This window comes from Nymphalis io, chromosome 21, assembly GCF_905147045.1.
Source record: "Nymphalis io chromosome 21, ilAglIoxx1.1, whole genome shotgun sequence".
Taxonomy (NCBI): domain Eukaryota; kingdom Metazoa; phylum Arthropoda; class Insecta; order Lepidoptera; family Nymphalidae; genus Nymphalis; species Nymphalis io.
Window position 1 is genome coordinate 6,903,903 of NC_065908.1, and position 21,711 is coordinate 6,925,613.

The 21,711-nt window shown below is 30.2% G+C and overlaps 1 protein-coding gene across 1 annotated transcript in view; it reads left to right on the forward strand.

The window, feature by feature from the left end:
- Window positions 1-604: 604 nt before the first annotated feature.
- The window catches only part of LOC126776935 (ubiquitin-like protein 3), a 161,801-nt gene continuing 140,694 nt past the window's right edge, over window positions 605-21,711 (forward strand). Inside the window, exon 1 of the mRNA XM_050499807.1 lies at window positions 605-965. Within this exon, the coding sequence (XP_050355764.1) occupies window positions 936-965 (30 nt within the window). The 5' untranslated portion in view covers window positions 605-935. The remainder of the gene's footprint in view (window positions 966-21,711) is intronic.

Below are 21,711 nucleotides of genomic sequence, written 5' to 3' on the forward strand. Positions count from 1 at the left end.
TATACTACTTTATTTTTTTAAATAAATAAAATATAGAAATTTCTTTTAGAACGATTTTTACTTTTAATATTCTCAATTTGTACTTACACTCTGTTTATTTTTATTAATATTTTTTAAATTGTTTACGTAAAACATCTATGAAGATTGGAAAGAAGATAATTAAACTACTAATACAAACTTACTACAAATTTATAAAATTTATCTTTAAAATAAATAATAAGACTCTTTAATTTACTGTTTGTATTAAAATAGTATCTATATGTAAAGTAATTTATCTATATATTTTTATAAATGAAGAAAAATATTGTTGTTATACTACATTAAAGTACATCAACGTACAACAATCGAATCAAATACGATATACAATACTTAAATACATTTTTTTAACATTATTTCATTTTAAAGAAATCAATAAATTAATATGGAAATTCAGTTACAAATATGGCATTTCTAGTCTACATTATCTTACACATTAGTGTATAGCGCCATCTGTCACAAATATTTGTCTATTTATAGTTGGTAATTCTGTTTGTTTTCAAGTGTGCTGCCATCTAGAAAAGTATTTAGAAATACAACTAACTAAACTATAGCATGCGCGGGACGAGAGGGGAACCAGTAACCATCTCTCGCCATTTTCCGTCAACCTCAATCAAGTTAGCTTCTGTCAGTCGCTGTGTTTGTGTGTTGTGATATGAAAAATTATTTGTACCGATGAATCTCAATGGGAAATCGTGCTAATTACAACGCCAAAAGATGGCTCGGTTATTGTGTTTGTGGTTTTAATGCGACGTTCTATCAGTGATGATGGTCGAGTGATTGATAAAGTGAAGTGTTTTGTGTCGTATGCTGGGCTGCCGCAGCAACATTGAGCTCCTTTCTTTGGATAAATCGTCCCCAAGACGACGTCGGATAAAAGGACTGGAAGGTGACGCACCATGTCGGCGAAAAACATTCCAGGAGACAAGGTAATTTTTGTGAGATTATGTTACAAAGAATTCACAAAAGGTCATTTTTTTGTTTGTTTTTATAACGCCTCCTCTCTCTTATTGAGGCGTGGATCGCAGCCAAAAATCATATTTAGCTACGTGGATAGTATTAAAAGAACAATAAATACTTATAATATTATAATAGCATAAAAAAATAGTTTGACCTCTAAAGTAAAAATGTGATTAAATAAATAATTTAGAAGTCAATGTAAGCTGAAGACTTTTTTTCGATCTATACACTACAAAAATATGCTTTCTCCTTAATCCTGTCAAGAACTTTAATTTAAACAATATGTTAAGTAGAAAATTAAATCTGAAAATGCAAGAATATTTTTAAAATGATGAAAATACCTATAGAAATAAATAGTAATACAACTATTTATTAGATCACCCACAAAGTACACACATATAAATGAAAGTACATATTCGACAAAATATAGACAAAAAGTGGTACCACAAGTAAAATAAGGCAACAAACTCATTATAGCACAAAAAATCCAAATAAAAGACAATTTTCAATTACAAAAAATAATAATAATAAAAAATAGTTTTAGTTCCAGAATACATTAATAAATATGAAATTGCTTTCATCAGAAATAAATATATTTGCAACATTTAATTAATATGAAATTTAATAAATTAGTTGTAGATAATATTATTATTATTAATGGCATTATGGTCCTTCCAAATTTGTACATACTGTTGGTAAAGATGTCAACATCCTTGCTTATGTCCATTAATAACAGAAATAATAGTGAAACTTAAAAAAAACGATAAACAAAATTTAAATTTATCATAAACATAAATTGCAGATGAAGTTATAATGTGTACAATTGTATGTTAAAGAGATAAAATTCTATAATTGAAATATATATTTACTTGGTCAAATTAATTTAAGTACCTACCTTATACTTATTAACCATAATATTTAGACCTTTATATATCTCCTGTCATTACTTGTTGTTTTATAAATTCTAAAGATTTATCCCAACTCCATAATTGTACCCAAACTTTTAAGTAATGATAATTTCATAATTCTGTACTAAATTTTTTTATGATAGGCTTGCAACACTTATATGTCTATGGTTATATCTATGACCAGTTTTCTGTTTTACATGAGTATGGTTTTGAGAAATATTTATAAGTGTACCAGTCTAAATCATATGTCTAGTCTATGTACACAATGCTGGTTAACATTCACTATATTAATGGCATATTTAAAAGAAAACTTATTATTTCTTATGCAAGATTTAAAAAACAAAGTAATGGCTTTTTTTAAATGATTCCATCAGGTACAGTTTTTTTTTTTTTATTATCTTTGTGCCAGTAATTATTGGTCAAACTCAAAGCAATAAACAAAGCATATGGCAACATACCTAACTGGCATGATTAAGGGTCCCGTTGCAAATGTGAGTCACAATGGTACTATATTTTAGGGTATTTGTTCATATATGTGAGATACCCTACAAATATTAATTAAAATTACAAAACAGTAAATTATAAGTCATTATTGAATATTATACGCTGTATAGATTTAGTTTTGATCTACACTTGAAAAATATGAGTGTCATAGGCAGTAAGAATGTCTACCTGTGCGTTCAAATGGACGACCAGTATTCTGCTGTTCGTAACTATCCACTGTCCGTGGGCGACATTTTCAGCTTTTGGTTTGGTTACATTTTTATTTTTATTCTTTTCTAATAAAAAATAACCTTATTTTTCAGAAAATTGCTTTGTGTATTGGCACGAAAACTTTAGAAGAGAATTTAATATTAGTAAATAAGTTTTTCATGTTCAGCTACCGCGATTCTCTTTGACGTAACGTTATTAAAAAGAGAATGATAGATATTGTTTATTTATATTTTACGAAGATATGCATTATAGTTTCACAATGACATAGCTTATTGTTTTATGATCGCCATAGATACAACGTTGGTATTTATGGCGAAATTTTATGTTTTTTTTTAAATATTGACGTATTGTATAGATTTATTTCGTGTATATCAAAATAAATTGTAACGATTCGGCTCAAATTTTGTACATAATTATTTATTAGAGCCGAGCGATCGGTCACCCAAGTAATATAGTTTTGTGTGTTCAAATTTCAAACTTTTTTGTTTAACTATTTGTTTCGATAAAAATAAATATGGTAATTTTATTAAACGAGAGTGATAAATACCTTTCCTTTCCCACAATTCCTCACATATCTGTAGGCGATTTTGATTTACACGACTTTAATAAACTAAGAACCTAAATCCCTGTCTTGACAAGGTTCTTACCATCGATCTCGGTCCCTAGCCACCTCAATCCAATCGTCCTCTCTGATGAAGGCATCGAGGTCGTGGCGCCACCGTCGTAAGATGACCTCGACGTCTTGGTGTCTTGGACACAATTTGTGACGATGACTTCCAATCTCGTTGTATTGTACTGGTGTGATCAGTCCGTCAAAAATGTTACATTTTAGGTGCTTCGCTATATCTTATAAAATGTAAAATCTCATAAAATGGTCTTGAGGAAATTCTAAATAACATACAAGAGACAGATAAGTAATCTGTAGTGTACGTCTATTTCTATTGAATATTCATAATTTAAATATGAAAAAATATCCTTAATTTACTTATATATTCTAATGAAAATAAACGACATAATAACGCATTTATTTAATAAAAGCTAACCCCAGATTTGTAGTATTGAAAGCTAATAAATTAAATAAAATCAAAAGCAGTAAAGAAAAGTTTCGGTTGCTGGTTGTAAGCGTGCGGTCGGACGATCGTTTGGTAAGCGGTTACTGAGCGATCAAAACGTATGTGCATTCATAAGGCGTCAAAAGAATAATTATTACGTTTAGATGAAATTACCTTGTGACCTTTTAAAACTTATTTAAACTTGTGAACACGTCACCTAAAGTATAAGTTACCTATTCAAATAAATAATAAATATCGGATACTAACGTAAGCCTAAGTAATGTATCAAATCATAATGAATATCGGATACTAACGTAAGCCTAAGTAATGTAGCAAGGGTATGTTTTACCACAGACAATATAATATACCAATACAGATGCTGCATACCATACAAATATTAGGACATCGCTAATTCGGCCACGCTCAGTGGGCTTACTAAATATAATCGTTATTTAAAAAAAATGAATACGTATCATCAAAGCCTTGGCCGTTTTTTGTAAAAATAGATAAATGAACTATTTTCATATATAACATATATGTATACATTACTTAAAATATTAAGATATTATTTCTAAATGATTCTTAATACAAAATTTCCGATTTTCGAGTTAAAAAGCTAGGCTATAGGATAATAATATATAATGATAATATTACAATGTAAAATAACAATAATAATAAATTACAGCTATGCGTGAAGTGGATTAATAAACCTAATATTAAAGTACAGGTTTGGAGAATAATTTATGTCTAGACCGATATGAAGTTCCGGAGAAATCGAAAACGATTATAGACCTATGATAATAAAATTTGATATGAAAATATTTTTTTATGTAGTAAATAACACTTATTGTTAATAATTTAATAACGAAATGATTAAAGACAATATAAATATAAGAATAAATAAAATAAACAATATTTACGTGTAGTAGCATATTATTAAAATTAGGGAATTCATTTAATATAAAATACAGATATTAAAAATAACTTCTGTACAAACCGTGAACGCGCGGAATGCTAGCAAGAATGATAGCAGCGTTTCTTCGTTGAGTCGAGCCTTCGACTTTCTGAACGAAAAATGAACCAAATATTGTCCGGTGATAAGTTATTAAATCTTTTATAATTGCATTTCAACTATTATTTTAAATACCATTTGTTTTAACTTTAATTTTTATAAATATCTACTTTTATATATTTTTATATACATATAACTAAAAAAAGGAATATTTGCGTCGCTTCCGTTACAGCAATTTCGGCAACTGGTTCCGCCCAAGTCAATACATGTATTTGAGGATACAATATATCGCCCTTTTTGGTCACCTACCTTCTAAAAATAAAAATGTATAAAACCATGAAATGAATTTTATAAAGCAGAAAATGTAGATGTAGCAGATAAATCTAAGTGCGTCAAATAAATATCATAAAATCGCACCAAGGCTATCTTTTTTAAAATCGATATTTAAGATAAAAAATAATAAAACATACTATATATTTTAAATATATTTTTAATGATATATTTAATTTATTTTATATTCAAATTACGGAATCGTAATTAATTTTATTCGATTGATGTATAATTGATCAGGATATTCATTTTAAATAATTTACTGATTGACGTAAGTGTTAAATATTTTATTATATGATGTATATATAGACAATTTTAAATTTTAAAGCGTGTTTGATTCAGTGTGTTTGTTAAGAAGTTCTCAGTATAATACTTCCATGTCTCAGAAAACAAAATAGTCGGTCCTGCTTGTGATTGATCTTTTTCCTCTCGTGTCGAATTGCCGTTCTATCGGATTATGAAACTAAGAATACAGATTGATCTCTCGTGTTTGTGCTTTATAATCATTCCTGTGCATTAGGATAGTCTCCGTTGAAAATGACCTTGGTCGAAATCGCTCTGGAGAACAATGGAGTCTAATCATTACATAGTCGTATTTTCAATATTTGTGTTATGAAACAAGAATATATCCGTAAAGCGTCAATAGCGTAGCAATATGGTTTATGTTTCGCCTTGAGATGTAAAAGTCGCAGGTTCGATAACCACAGGCTATTTTCATCCATCCCCACTCCTAACACAAGCTATACGCTAAACTGGCGGGGGTGGGGGTTTAAAAAGGAATATTAGTGAGTCCCTAAAAACGGGGTTCCCAAGAATTATTATAAAATATTCACTCAATACGAAAATCAATGTGTAAATTGTTGTCACAAAATGTGTAAAAATACAAGTTTAATCATCACTTAACTTCGTCTCACTAACGATATCGCAGGTGTGTTGCATATGATAACGATTTCAATTATTCTTCACGTAATACCTGTCTAATAAATTCCACCTTCAGTAATTATTAAAATGCATACGTTAACACATTTTTTATTCAGGTCAAGGAATTCGAAATAGATTTATATTTTAAATTTTCGAATATGAATCAGAATACTGTATACCGAGAATACTTTGAATGTTTCTGTTTAATTTGTAAAGATTTTTAGAAGATTGCGTTTTAATTAAGTTATTGTTTTCCATAAATATTTATAATACATTTTTTTTTTGTATACAAATACATATTTTAACTTGGACATTCTTTTGGTAAGTAATGCGCATATTAATTATATAAATAAATTTAATGAATAACACTGACGATAGTTAAAGGTCTAAATATGTGTATTATTATATTTTTAAATATCATAGATGTCTTGTCATTTAGCAATAATGGTTTGTCAGAAAGCATAACATTTAGGACTAAGACTATAGTTTTTAGAACGGAAATTATAAATAATAAAAAATTTAGAAACCATCCCTTTTTATATTTTCAAGATGTTTCAAGGTTTTTATTTGTATTACGTAACTATGCTTATAATATTATATTCTTTTATTTTATTATACTTACTATAAAACTAATATTTTTATTAGCTCATGTTTCCTTTTGTATCGAACTAATAGATTTAGTTATAGTAATATAATCTGCAAATGTTTGTCAATTAGTCCTAAATAAAACGTAACGAGGTTAATGTGCTTGTATAATGGGATGGGTCTAAGAATTGATTCATATATTACATAATGTAATGGCATTTCAACACGTTATGGACCTTGCTGCGTTTATGCGTATCGTTTCAACGACTTAAATTCAGTTTTATCTAACTAAAAGCATTTTGAGCATATAAAAGCATGAAACTTACATCATCAATGCGCTACCAACCTTGGGAACTGAGATGTTATGTCCCTTGTGCCTGTAATTACACTGGCTCGCTCACCCTTCAAACCGGACAAAATCCACATATCAAAATCTAAATATTTAATTATTTATGTGTTAAAAGTGATCAACAAGAACAGTATACAAACAAGTAAATAATTTTTCTTTCGCATCGCTTAAATCTAAATGTTCGAAGGAATCAAAACTTTTTAAAATCAATACCTAAGAGACATCAGTCCTATTGTATACTTTGTGAGCTCAGAGAAAAGTAGTGTGAAATTGAGTGCCCTTATTGAATGTGCCCTTATTTAATTTGTCGCTTATTTCTTGCTTTTAGGTCGCAGAGTGTTTTCAGTTCTAACGGTTATTTGTAAATGTACTTAGTTTTTTTTATTTATTTACAAAACCAGCTGCAGCGCGCGGCTTCACACATAGATAATGTTCATAACAAACATGTACACAAACAAATATAATATAATACATGGGTGTAATATTGTATTTGTTATTTTATAACATTATACATTAGTACAAGTTCAACTGAAATATGCAGGTGATAAAAATGTCCCAATATAAAAATGAAACCCAAAATTGTCTGGTGGGTAGTATGGAGTATACTACCCACCACCCAGCCTATTTTGGTTTTTAACTTGAATTTAACAAAATATATTAATTTCAATCGCATTTTAATTGTATAATGTACTATTTAATCGTTATAGTTTTTTTATTATTATACAATCAGGTTTCCTCCGTCATAGTAAAGTTACACGAAATAGGAAAATCCCATAAACATTCTTCAAGTCATATTAATAAAGCGCTGCGCCAAATAGCTGTTATACAATGCACCAGATCACAACCATTGTTGTGTGTATGTACGTGTTAATGGTTGATGAATATATATATATCAATCGTGTCAAGGTTGAAAGGATTTAACAAAGAAAATATGTTTTATCTTTAAATTATATTTTTATCTCGTTTTATTTACTAGCCTCCGGAAACGTTTCTTAAAGTGGAATATTGTAATTGATTTTTAACTTTCTGATGAATTAGAAACATAAAATTTAGGACACTTTACAGTGTTAAAGAAAATGGTATATGTATATTAACATATTTTTTTTTAATATTTATTTTAAATCGATCTTCTCAAATAATATAAAAATCAAAGAATTTGTTTAAAGATAAAAATTTTTTTAGATGCATTGAATCAATCTAAACGATACTACGACGTTTTCTTACGAATCTGTCGTTTTTAGCTCGCTAGTGAGCGGTCACACCTACGCTAGCAACCTCACCTTTAAGATTCAGCTCATCTCGCTTCACTTGATCACTTACGATTAGATGTGTAAGGTTCTTTACATTTTATTGAATGAAAAATTAAGGTTATGTATTAAACTATATATCAAAATAAAAGTAACAGATTAATAGTACTATAAACTATTCTTTATTTATCTTAATATGTATTAAATACAATCAAAGTAAATTAGGCAGTGCTAATGAAGTTTCTAATATATATTGTTATTTTTTTTTCTTTGCGCTCATTTGAATAAGTGAAAACATCATGTGATTATGATGATTACGAACTAGCTTCCGGTTTTGTTAATGTAAATGATTTTTTTAGTTTGTTCGTGTAACGGTCTATAAAGAAGTTGTAAGGTTAGATTTTAGAAGGCATTGTTAGTCACTATGAATGGCACGAGCGCTGGATTTGACGTGAATCAAGGGTGACAAATTACGTCTGCATTGATTTCGAAATTATGAATCGCTCGTATTAATATCTTCGGTGTATTTAGCTAACTTAATTCTTAATAAATTTAGTTGTAATTGGACTAAATAATTAATATTTTAATTTAATAAGCGAATTCTTAAATCTAATTGCAATATTTGTAACTTTTGGACCCGTAAAAAAAACCTTTTATTGAGCCGGTTGGCGTGGTTTTTAGATACTTTCACGCCGAAGGTTGTGGATTCGATTCCCATCCAGGACAGACATTTGTTTGCATGAACATGTCCGTTTGTCCTGAGTCTGGGTGTAATTATCTATATAAGTATGTAATTACAAAAGAAAAGTAATATATGTAGTATATCAGTTGTCTGGTCTCCATAGCACAAGCTTTGCTTAATTTAGGATCAGATGGCCCTGTGTGAATAATGTCCCCGGTTATTATTATATTATTATTATTATAGAGAATAATACGAATGTATTGATTTCTATTTATTCAAGGATAGTTATCATACAGACATTATATATTATAAAAGCTATTGAGGATACGCTAACACCTTTGGTAACTAAGTATTTGTGTTTCTCTTATTATACTGGCTAACTCACCCCTTAAACCGGATTACAGCAATACAAATTATAAACAATTGTTGTTTAGCGGTAGCATTAACAAGGCTTTATATAAAACGTTATATAATATATGTATTATGATAATGAATGGAAAAGCGAATTTCTTAAGCTTTGAGTAGATGATTGTATTTCAACCTATGTCCTCAAAAGTTATCCCCTGAATATTCAAAAAGAACGACAATATCTTAGTCAAATTTATTCACTTAATTACTAATAATTATTTTGTTTAATATGCATGATGTTTTAGTGATTTATTTTATAAGACGATGTTTCTTATTCTTTTACTTTTATTTTTATTATGGACTAACCTGAATGCGACAGCCACGTTGGCAATAATAAAGACCTACTGTCTTTATTATTGCCATTACTAACTACTTCCGGTTAGTTAAAAATATAATATGTTATCATTAGATTGATTGTATATCTCATTACTTAATAAGCTATGTCATATCAGCGATTTATTGTCAATAGAGTATTAACAATAAATGTTAATCTATATAAATAAAAGAATAACTGACTGATTAACTGACTGACTGACACATCAACGCACAGCCCAAACTACCGGCTAGCAAGCACCTAGTAATGATTTTGTATTTATATACCTATAAGATATTTTAAAGGATGTTAAAAATATTTTATTACTTCTGTAAAAATCTTTCTAGATAGTTCCTTTAAATTTATAAAAATGTTATACTCTTTCTGAGTGATTTTGTTTTGAAACGAGAAGATTTTTATATAGTTTTAAAATTATGAGACGTGTTTTTATTTTTATTTATATATATATATATATATATATATATATATAAATAAATATATATATAACCAGCACTTATATAAAAAGTGAGGTTAATAAAAAAACTACAGTAAATTAGCCATGTATTTATTAGATATATATAGCGAACATTTCATTTTAGTCTTAAAATTACGCCGATGCACTGTATGGTAGCTGCTTTGAATTCAGTTTGTAGAACACATATTCGTTTTTTTTTTCTAGCAAATAAATTCTTTTCAGTGTGCAATGAATTTTTTTAAGCTGATTTTTAGTTTCCGCGTAATTGGTTTATACAAATATACATAAATTACATTTAAATATAGAATTACCAATTCTGTAAAAATGTTTTGCTAAATAAATAATGATACAGAAAATTATATATTTTTTAAATCTGCTGATTAAGACTAAAAAAATTAATCTATTTCAGTTTGTATCAGATGGATTTCGAACTTGAATAAATTTCTGAATACAAAATAAATAATATAATTTGTTAATTTTTAATTTTACTTTAACTTTTACCATTTTTTTTTTGTTATAAAAACATCGTTTTTACAAGGCGTAAACTTAAAAGCAGCCTAGCTGAGGCTACGACTTTTTCACCTAATTATCAAATATCACATTGTTAACTCTTTTTTTTTATGGGACTGTACCTTAATTTTGTCGTTGTTTCTTTTTGGTGAATAAAGTTATTTTATTATTATTATTATTATCTCTTTCTGACATTACGACGCGGATAACAGTTCTTAATGCGACAAACTCTACGTGATAATGCGCATAACGGAGTTATACTGTTATTTACCTCATTCCTTCTTTCTGTTACCAAGTTCATTACACAATTTGAAATCAACATAAGCTAAATAAGAAAATACTGGCCTACATATAAATTTACTGGGAATTCTAAAAGATAAGCAATACCTATGTATATAAATAACATATTACTTGCATAAAAAACATCTAGATTATTGTAAATATGAAAGTAATTCTTGCCTGTATGTTACCTCATCACGGCTAAACCACGGAACCGATAGCAATGAGACTTGACATTTAGGTAGCCCGAGACCTGTATATGAACATAGGCATATAAAATACAAAATTTACGGGAAATCTTATGTCTAAGTCTGTCTGTCTGTCTGTCTATCTTATGTCTAAGTTCCTTGTGATGTTTTTCTTTTTGTGTAATATGATTTTTTTTTTCTCAAGGATAAGGGCTTTTTAGTTTTAGTTTTTTGTTCTTAGAATTTCATTTATTTATTTTCGTGTGCGCGCATTTGTTTATGTTTACCCAATAGTCAGGGGCCATCTGAAAATCAGTGCTGTGCATTAGCACAGCTTATACTGAGATGAACCCCTTGCTACCTACACTGTATTCCTTTAAATTTAATTATTTTTCTTCTGTATAATCTATGTAATGTATGTGTGTAGCAAAATAAATGGCTTAAATGGTTTAAATGGTTTAAACGGAATTGAGTCGCGTGGAATTCAAAATATTACCACATTTTAAAATTAAAAATTTGGATTACCTTGTTTTCTTAATTTTTCATTTAGTTATATGTCTACATTATACTACCATTACATCTATTAAGGATAAGAAAAAAAGAGCCGAGATGGCCCAGTGGTAAGAACGCGTGAATCTTAACCGATGATCGTGGGTTCAAACCCGGGCAAGCACCACTGAATTTTCATGTGCTTAATTTGTGATTATAATTCATCTCGTGCTTTACGGTGAAGGAAAACATCGTGAGGAAACCTGCATGTGTCTAATTTCACTGAAATTCTGCCACATGTGTATTCCACCAACCCGCATTGGAGCAGCGTGGTGGAATAAGCTCCAAACCTTCTCCTCAAAAAGAGGAGAGGAGGCCTTTAGCCCAGCAGTGGGACAATTACAGGCTGTTACGGTTACGGATAAGAAAAAATATGCTAATAAATATTAGTACATTAAAAAAAATACAGAAATTACAAGTGTGTCAGATTTCATAAATAATTGCTAACTTTGAAAGCCCAAACTGTAAAATGTATAATAATCATCATTTTGTGCATAAAAAATCTTTTATTTTTTATTGTATATAATAAAATTCCTGTTGCTGTTCCTCGATGGTAACAATATGATATAATAAGTAATATAATAACAATATAATAAGTACAGAACATTCTTCCTGACTGTACTGGCCGTCGTCGCGTTTGGACTCTACTACCACTTACCATCAGGTGGAGTAGAGTCATTTGCCATCCCGGCGCATATAAAAAATAATAATGAAAATCATCAAATATGCTTAATTACACATCGGTAAAATAAGCAGTAATATTCTAGCCATAAAAAACATGATGTTGCAATATATCTTGAAAGTAAATTCAACGGTTGCCTTTTATGAACGATTCATTATAAAGAAATCGTAGCCTCTATTGATAGTACTTTCACAAAGAATAAAGTACAGGTGAGTGACAAGATGTGGGCGGTCACTGAGTGATGGTATAGGCTCGTCTGAGCCATTGATTGAGGGCATTCACATTACGATACAATACATTGTAACGACTGATGACATTTCAATTGTTGTTATCACACTTTACTTATAATATCATCTTGTAGTACTTTATTGAGTATCATTAAAAGTTACGTATAACTCACACCTTAATAAAATGATAGAATAAAAATTTTCGCGTTAAAAGAATGGAGCCTTTTCGGTGTTAAGGTTTTGAAAAGTGTCAAAGGATAAGTAAGCCACTTTAAAGATTTCAATTTTTCAAAAATCAGAATTAGAAATTTAAATGATATATATAATATTTTTAATTTTATAGAATAGGTAGTCGGACGATATGTATATTCTTCTACATAGTGTGAGCGTTTTAGAATTAAAAGTCTAAACTATCCGTATTTTTCACAACGCAATGACTTTCCCAACTCCGATGCAGGAGAGTTGTGAAGCGTTTCTTCAAATGTTCGTATTTGTTCGGATCCTTTTCTCTCGGAAATAGACGGACGAATTGCACGGTGCTATATTAAAGTGTTTGCTAAGGGAAACCTCCCGCGGAATGAGTGCCGAGTGCCTCCCTCGGGAGGGGTGGTCGAGTGAACCGCCCGCACCCACCTCAGCTGCGGAAACACAATAAATTGGCTACTTTATCCACTGAGACAGATCGTGATGTTATATGTTAAACACTTGGAAGAACATTCGGTTGATTCTTTTAGGAATTATGTTTAGTCTACTTAAAACAAAAAGTTAATTGACTGCATTCATTGTCTCCTGTTTTGCATATAAGAGGCGAAGATCTCGAGATCCTTTGTTCAAACAAAGATTCGGGTGGGTCCAATAAAAAAGTTATCGGGTTTTCCGTTCGAGTCGGATTTCCGTCCCATCGGATTATAAGCGTAAGGATATAGAGAGTTCACTTGTACTTGTTCTCTATTAATGAGTCTTGCTGCGACTACCATTTAGTTCGTAAAACGATCAGGAGGATATCAGCTGATAATTTAAAAGGCACATCAGTTGCTATTATTCGCATAATATTTTTCTTGTTTATTTAATCAACGTGCGTTTATTTCGTATACCTTGACATTGCACTTGAACTATGCAATTATGGATAATAACTGGAACTAATTATTTCTGTTTCGCTCACGATAGCGATAAGAATTATTATTATTACATAAGATGAACATAATTGACAGATTTTTATTTTTTTTTAATTCCTATAAATGTTAAATAATATCATGAACAACTTTACTTATAATATATAATCTTGAATAATCTATGATATTCACTATAAATTCCCGAAATATGGCGATTTCATGGTAAAGTTAAAATTAATGTGGTTATAACTAGTTAAGTGGAAAAAGGTGGTATTATAAATATAAAAGTAAATTAATCAAGAACTGTTTGTAGTGCGTAACTGTTTGTAGTGGTTTTTAATGGGTATTCCGATGTTCGGGGCGCACTCGGCGCCTTGGACACCGGCGAGTCCCACATACCCCCCCCCCCCACTGTTCCCGTGGGGGAAACGCGTAATACGTTTTTCCAGCGTCAAAAATAAAAAAAGGGTATAAACTCTGAAGTATATGTATGTGCTTCAAATATTTTCTGAATATTATACGTAACTTAACATACTCAGTCAGTGATATGACTACGAAACGTACCTTGCAAACTTTTCTTTGTTAGAAAACTTTATTTATTTCGACTTTCGCTTAGTTCTTCCTTCCTTTAACTTTTCTAAAGTAAAATAACCCTTTTCCTTTTCGTACTTCATTTCGGAAACTTTAAAACGTTCGTAACGCTTCTTATTAGAAACTTCTAGGTTTTTCATTATGTAAGATATGTTCAAACGACTTGAATATAATAAGGTACAAAATAATATTAAAAATGTACATATCATTCGAATAAACTTACCTGGTTCTTTCGGCAGTTAGGCAAAGGCCTCTCCTGTTGGTGATTTGAGCTTGGGGATTAAAGCTTATTCCACCATATTGCTTCAAAGCGGGTTGGTGGATATACATGTGATATAATTCAATTTGTGCAGACATTTGTAGACTTCCTCATATTTTCCGTCACACAGCTTAAGCACGGATATTCAGTGATGCGCTTTTCCGACCTTAAATCCGCAACTTCAATGAAGATTAACGATTTTTAGTTACTAGTCTACGAAATGTTATCTTTAAATACATATGTAACTGTAACTGGTGGTAGGGCTTTGTGCAAGCTCGTCTGGGTAGGTACCACCCACTCATCAGATATTCTACCGCAAAACAGCAATACTTGATATTGTTGTGTTCCGGTTTGAAGGGTGAGTGAGCCAGTGTAATTACAGGCACAAGGGACGTAAAATCTTAGTTCCCAAGGTTGGTGGCGCATTGGCTATAAGCGATGGTTGACATTTCTTACAATGCCAATGTCTAAGAGCGTTTGGTGACCACTTACCATCAGGTGGCCCATATGCTCGTCCACCTTCCTATTCTTTAAAAAAAAATATGTATGTTATAAGCTTCATTGGAAATAATCTTTTTACGCATTGTTAGACTTACATAGATAATATAGGTATTTCATTTGGTAGGATATTATCTCATAACCCTACGAGACGACATTCAACGTTTAATTTTGTGGATAAATAAGTATATAATACTTCGTGTGTGTTAGGGTACACCTTGCCATAAAGTTAATATCATAAAATAATAATGTTTCAATGATTTATTGCTAAATAATTAAAACATTTTTTTTATAACCTTTATTTTAATAAAAAATTATAGCTTATAATTAGCACTTTTTATTACCATGTGGCATGAAACTTACTTAAATATTAAAGTTTTCATGTTTTCATAAGCTTGACTTTTATGTGCGAAAGCAATAATTACAAAATGACGTTTTTATAACCATAATGTTTTCATACTTTTAATGAGTTCAAACAAATTTAGTAAGCCTAACAGACAGAGTTAATTTTGCATTTATAATATCGCATCGCATTTTTTTAAGTAAAATAAAATAAATAAATAATTAAACGAACTTCATGAGGTCTTTTATGATTATATGTAAACATATTGTTTATTAAGCAAACGACTACGAAATCCGCGATCAGGTGTACTATATCACCGTTTAGATGCCTTGTCTTAAAATATGTACCATAATAGTATATATAATGACATCCCAGTTACATAACAAATGTGTTCAATATTCGATTGCGTTAGAGAACACATAACTCAGGATTAGAGGGTAACATTTTTGACGGGTCGTTAATAAGAATATTGCACCCTTGTTAGTTTACACCAACCCCTCGTAATACTGCACGAATGTGTAAATATGTTTTGCGCATTTTTGTACAAAACTATACAATGTAGTTTTGATCAGGGTTTAGGATATTTAACCTTAAACCTTTCTTAAAAATCTATATATTAGTATGACGAGTTTAAAATTGTATTTACTTGACTATAATACATAGTAATCGTAACGTTGAATAATTAATGTGGTATGGACTTTTTTTATAGTATTTAACACTGACGATTTAACCGCGGCTTCGCTTGCGACATCATTCAGAATTGCTAAATAATGAATACAAAAATGAAGGGTTTTAATACAAATTTCCATTCCCTTTAGAGAATAAGATAGTCTAGCTTAGTAGTTAAGTTTTCGAAAGTCCTTCCTTAGTGCTAAACTACTTTGTAAAAGGAACCCCTTTGCAAAGTTTCATGTTGCTAGCCTCAATAGTTTTGGTTGTTATTTGATGAGTAAATCAGTTACTCCTTCATACATAGATGTATAGATGAGATACAAAGATGGTTAGATTATGATCAAAGACAGTCTTACCACTACAAGTGGCTTTCACTCATGCTATTACAAAGTAAATTGCATGAGAAAATAGTAATTTTCATTTCTTAATTTTTTTATTACTTTTTAAGACCAGAGATTATAAATGTTATACGATAATAAAGTTAAGCTGATATGACATTGAGCTAAAGTCTTTTGAGTTTACCTAGCCTTGGACCGAATCTATATAACTGGTTCATGAACTACATTTACGTACAATACAAAAAACTAACGGAATTACGCCTTTCAAAGGCTTTGTTGTAGCCGCTTATGAATAAAAATCGAATAGACGGTCATTCTAGTTGAAAATTGAATAAAACGCTTTGTAATAAACTACAGAATAGTTTTTATATTTCGTAAATAAATATATGTCGAATGATTCTGCAGTTCTCTAAAACTAAAGTACGTTTTTATCACCGTATAATTAAATTCTACAGACGGAGCAGTATGTTTTGATTTAACGTAACGTAAATGACAAGAACGTAATAAAAACAAATGCAAAACAGAAAAACAGGAGACAACAATGATTTATAATGTACAAGGTACAGCGCGCGGTTTTACCTTCTTTAAACGTTAATGCTCAGCCAAATTAACACTTCAGTTTTTATATAGATATCCACATCTTTCCTTATCCCACAGCTAGGCAGTCTTTGCAGACCATCTGCCCGGATCTTGATTCATTCGTCATTCATGGTCAAGATTCGTCCCACCACTTTGACGATATCGTCGCCCATCTTGCAGCTGGATAAATATCAATCAAATTAATACAGAAAATGTAATTGTGCTTTGGTGCTTTTAATATAATTTTTATAAGAAAATTTTAGACACGTAACTACATTATAATTTAGAATGTTCTTTGCTTCATTGTAAATATTAGAATAGAATAGAATATGCTTTATTGTACACCAAAAGAGTTACAGAACCATTTTAAACACAAACACAAAAGAAACGAAAACTATTTTGTAAAAAAGGCGGTCTTATCGCTAAAAGAGCGATCTCTTCCAGACTACCTTTGGGTGAAACACATGAAATAAATAAATATTACTATAATTTTAAATTTAGAATTTAGAAGTGCTTTTTATTGACGCATACAATCCGTTAAATTTATACGTTCGATATCATTGAAATAGAAATTCAATTACAAACTGAGCATGTATGTACGTATAAAGTGAAAACCCACCCCATCAAATAGTCGTCTAAGCATAAAATCGGACATGTAACTAATTGACACGGGCTCACGCTCGTCATGCGAAGTCATTTGTCCGTCCCTGTGACTCATCGGAAAGCCGAGAGCTCTACCTAAATAATATAACGTTACCAGATGACCGTTACTAAACTGTTCAAATTTCGAATTTTGATAAAAGGTATTACGAGCGGTAAAACTTACTCGTATACATCAAGGACCGAAACTAAACCACTTTAAAGAGAAACGGTAACCGATGTTTAACAAGTTTTAAGTAATGACTTTTTTTTTAAGAACACATTTTCGATATTAATGTTTTAAAAATGTTTTACTTTTATCTTTTTAACGAATTGTTTTTTATGACGCTAATGACAATAACGTAGCAACCGTCTGCCTGGATCATTCCCAATATAATAGTGAACTTTTCGAAAAATTATTTAAGAAGTTTGATCGTCACATCAGTAAATTGATTTGATATTATACAAAATTTCAACATGCCTTTTAACGATACGAACAAAAAGATTCGTAAAGATTATGGCAGCTTATCAGGAAACCTAACGCTTTGTAAAGAGATATACCAATAATCCCCAGCGATACCAAGGGGTTCTCGCCCTTTTTCAATGTGTGTCGTCGTTATTCAATCTTTACCACATTCTCTTCTTTATTCTTAAAGCCACAAGGTCAGTATTGACGTACCCTCTGCTTTGGCGAGGGTGCATTTTCAAGTGTTGGGACAATAATCCTTTATAACTAGACTGTCTCGTTCTGTGCAGTCTTATGCAATTTTATTTACATCAGCTTGCATTTCGCTTATGTCGTATTCTGAATAAATATTTACTTGAACTTTCAACTTAATTACAAGCTTAAAAAATTAGACATGCAAGTATCTTATCGTTCGGTTTCAAGTACTTTTTAATTTACAGTTATAGGGATATTTATACTATAAGTATCACACTAATGCTATGACGACGTAAGTTTTTTTTGTTTTTAACAAATTCACCCAAAACTATCAATCAGATTGACATACTTATTTTAAATAACAGAAAAGTACATAAGACCTTTCTTGCGACGTAACTTCACCACAAAATAAAGGGGACATAAAAAACCTAATAATAATTGAATATATAAAAATAATATATTATAAAGTAGAACAATATTTGATGATAATAACGCATAAACTAGATATAGAAATGCTATAATATACAAGGTAGACTGCAAATAGAATCGAATTATGGTTCAACGGAATTTTATCAGATTCTCCCTGCATCGTCCCTCAGGCGTAATGGCTACATAATTCGCGTCCGGCGAACACTGCTGACGGTGTAAGACTGCGGCCGAGATGCGGACCGATAGCCATCTTCGATAAAATGCGGGTAGTTTTATGGAGCTGGTAGCGAGCCTTGTTTCCCGTTATCGCCGACGGGGGCATTAAATCAGGTGCCTCTATTCTTTTAGGATTTAAACCTAAAGGCGCACAGATATGAGCTTTTGTTAGCTTAGATTTATTGAAGTGACTAACTGTAACTTTACCTTTGTAGAGATATGATTGTTTGAAATATTAGCGTGAGTTTATTTTGTTTGGTTCTTAATATTTCATATTAAATACTTCATTTGATACACGTTGATTCAAGCAATATAATATCCTTATAAGTATTTAAATAGTTGAATACTTTAATTCTTATGTTTCAACCAGTATTCCGTGTTTTTTTTTATACGACAGCCCGAAAAAGGTGTTTAATATTGTCTTGTCATTGTATGTAAGTTTCTTTATTTCATCATAAATTAAATGCTTGAATAGATTTGGATCCATGGAGAATCATTAGAAATGTACATCTTCCTATCATGAATTCATTAACATCATGGCAGTCGCGTTTTGTAGTTTTTGAAGTTCAAATATTTCTTAAATATATTGTTACATCAGCGCTGTATAAAAAAAATAGGTTTTTTTATAAGTTTAATGCTTACTTAAATCTGTTATATTTAAATCTCTTAAACGGATTAAGAAACGCAAAATGAAAATTTTCTCGTTGACATTATTCCTTTGAAAATTTTTCATAAAATCTGATTGATTCAATATAAGTCATCTCCTAAAAAGTTTTTAGTCCCGAATCCGCGGTTTGCTAAAGCCAATTAAACATCAAGTTACCTCCGAGACTTGAATGGAATTATCTTCCTTTGTACGGACCATCTCTTCGTTAAACTTAAATTAGAAATGACGTCTACTGTGGAAGAAAATGCTCTGTGAATTATGCAAAAATGGCGAAACCGAGAGAGAATTTGTTTACCAAGCACTCTCTGGTTATATATAGTTTAAAAATTTAACATTTATAATTTTATTCAACTAAGATATACCACAACATAATTTTAACTATTAATAGATTTTGTATTATAAAAAGCGGTAGTAAAAAGTAAATCTATTTTATGCCGCTGTCGAAAAACATAGTAATTCTTTATAATAAATATATTAGTATCAAATAGCATGCACGATGAAAATTTAAAATAAAACAATTACACAAAGACGAAAAGCGTCATTAAACTTTAATACAAACAGACGTATCGTGTTTCGTAGTTGAGGTGAATGAAATGATAAAATCTGATTTCGTATGAAATAGGTACATTAACATACAAATAAACTTAGAATTCGTTTCTTTATTGTTCTGCGATTAAATATTATTTTTCTAAACAAAATTACTTTATCAATTTTGAAAAGTACGCGAATAATAAATTTCAAAAATTTTGATATTAAAAATGATAATAAATTTTAAAGTGGAAATTCACACAAAATATTTAACATTTAGTTAAGCAATGATATGCTTGGTTTCGAATTGGTCTATAACGCATGTTATGTTTAATTAAATGCTGACTGGCAATAGTTTACTATTTGTTATTCTACAGAAAGTTATATATGTATCATATATTTAAGTCATAATGGTTATTAGAAAATGAATCAAATAAAAATATTATTTTAGTTATACGAATTCGTGTAACGTCAAACTTATATTTTTTTATATGATAAAAATCAATTTAAGAAATACTCGTTAAGAACTGTTATGACTTCATTGTTTATTTAGTTCGCAATTGATTTGCTAATTAAATCGCGCAGCAAAACCTGGTGCTAGGTACATACAAGCTAGAACATTTTGTATTGATTGATCAAATTTATTAAACTTAGGTGAGCAGTGCAGAGCACCTCCAATTGCTTCATTCATTATAATGATCTCACCGAGCACTTTGGTATCATCATCAGCGATGACAATTGAAAACAATTATATAAATTGTTTAAAGAATAAACATATTCATAATCATATTATAGTGACTAAGATTACGGTTTATTATAGGGTTATTTATATAATTGTTGCACTATAATTATATATCATTAATATTTTGATTTATTGACGTGCCTTCGTGGCAAAAATGACTTGTATGCCGTCATACGGCAAATGGCATGACGCTCTGTTATACCGTGCTTATACTTTCATGCCCTCTCCGCTGCCGCTTTCTATTCCCTTGTGTGTACGTGGCGCATATGCTATTACCTTCGTTGTTACGTATATATATATATATATATATATATATATATTATTATTATGAAAGCAAAAATACGTTATATTTTATTTACGAAACTTTATTTTTTTATTTTAGTCTATATCTATTTATATTCTTTAATTAATCTGCTAAGCGTCCCGTGACGGTAACATTTTTGTTCTGTAAAGTTAATTCAAACTATTAAATTTAAAAAAAGACATTGAAGCGTTTTTTTATTAAATACTCAAGAATATAGTTTAATTTCTTGTTTTCTGAATGACTAGCCCAACGTTTATTTATTACTGTTTATTTTTTTAACCAAAAAATAATACAAAACAGTAAGTTTGTTTAACTGTAGTACTGTCTACTTACGATGTCTGTGCACTCATTGTGAAATATTATTGTATATCTTTATATTTGTATAATAATGTATTACCCTACTGACTGTAATTAGTTGCGTATCAAATAAATCTCAACGAATCTAACTAATGTACGCTTAGGCCTTGCTTATTCAAATACCTCTTTAAATTTAATTGGATCAAGTAAAAATTACGTGATATGTATACATAATACCGAAGGTGCTGAGGTTGCACTTTAAATGGGAATGAGGGTGGTTTCATTGAGGGGAATCTTTGATTTTAGCTGGCGGGATTATGTTAATGGTCTGAATCGTGCTGATTCACGCTCAGCCAATCTATCTGAGGGAGATGCGCTTGCAGATAAAAGCCCCGCTCAGGGTTCAAGG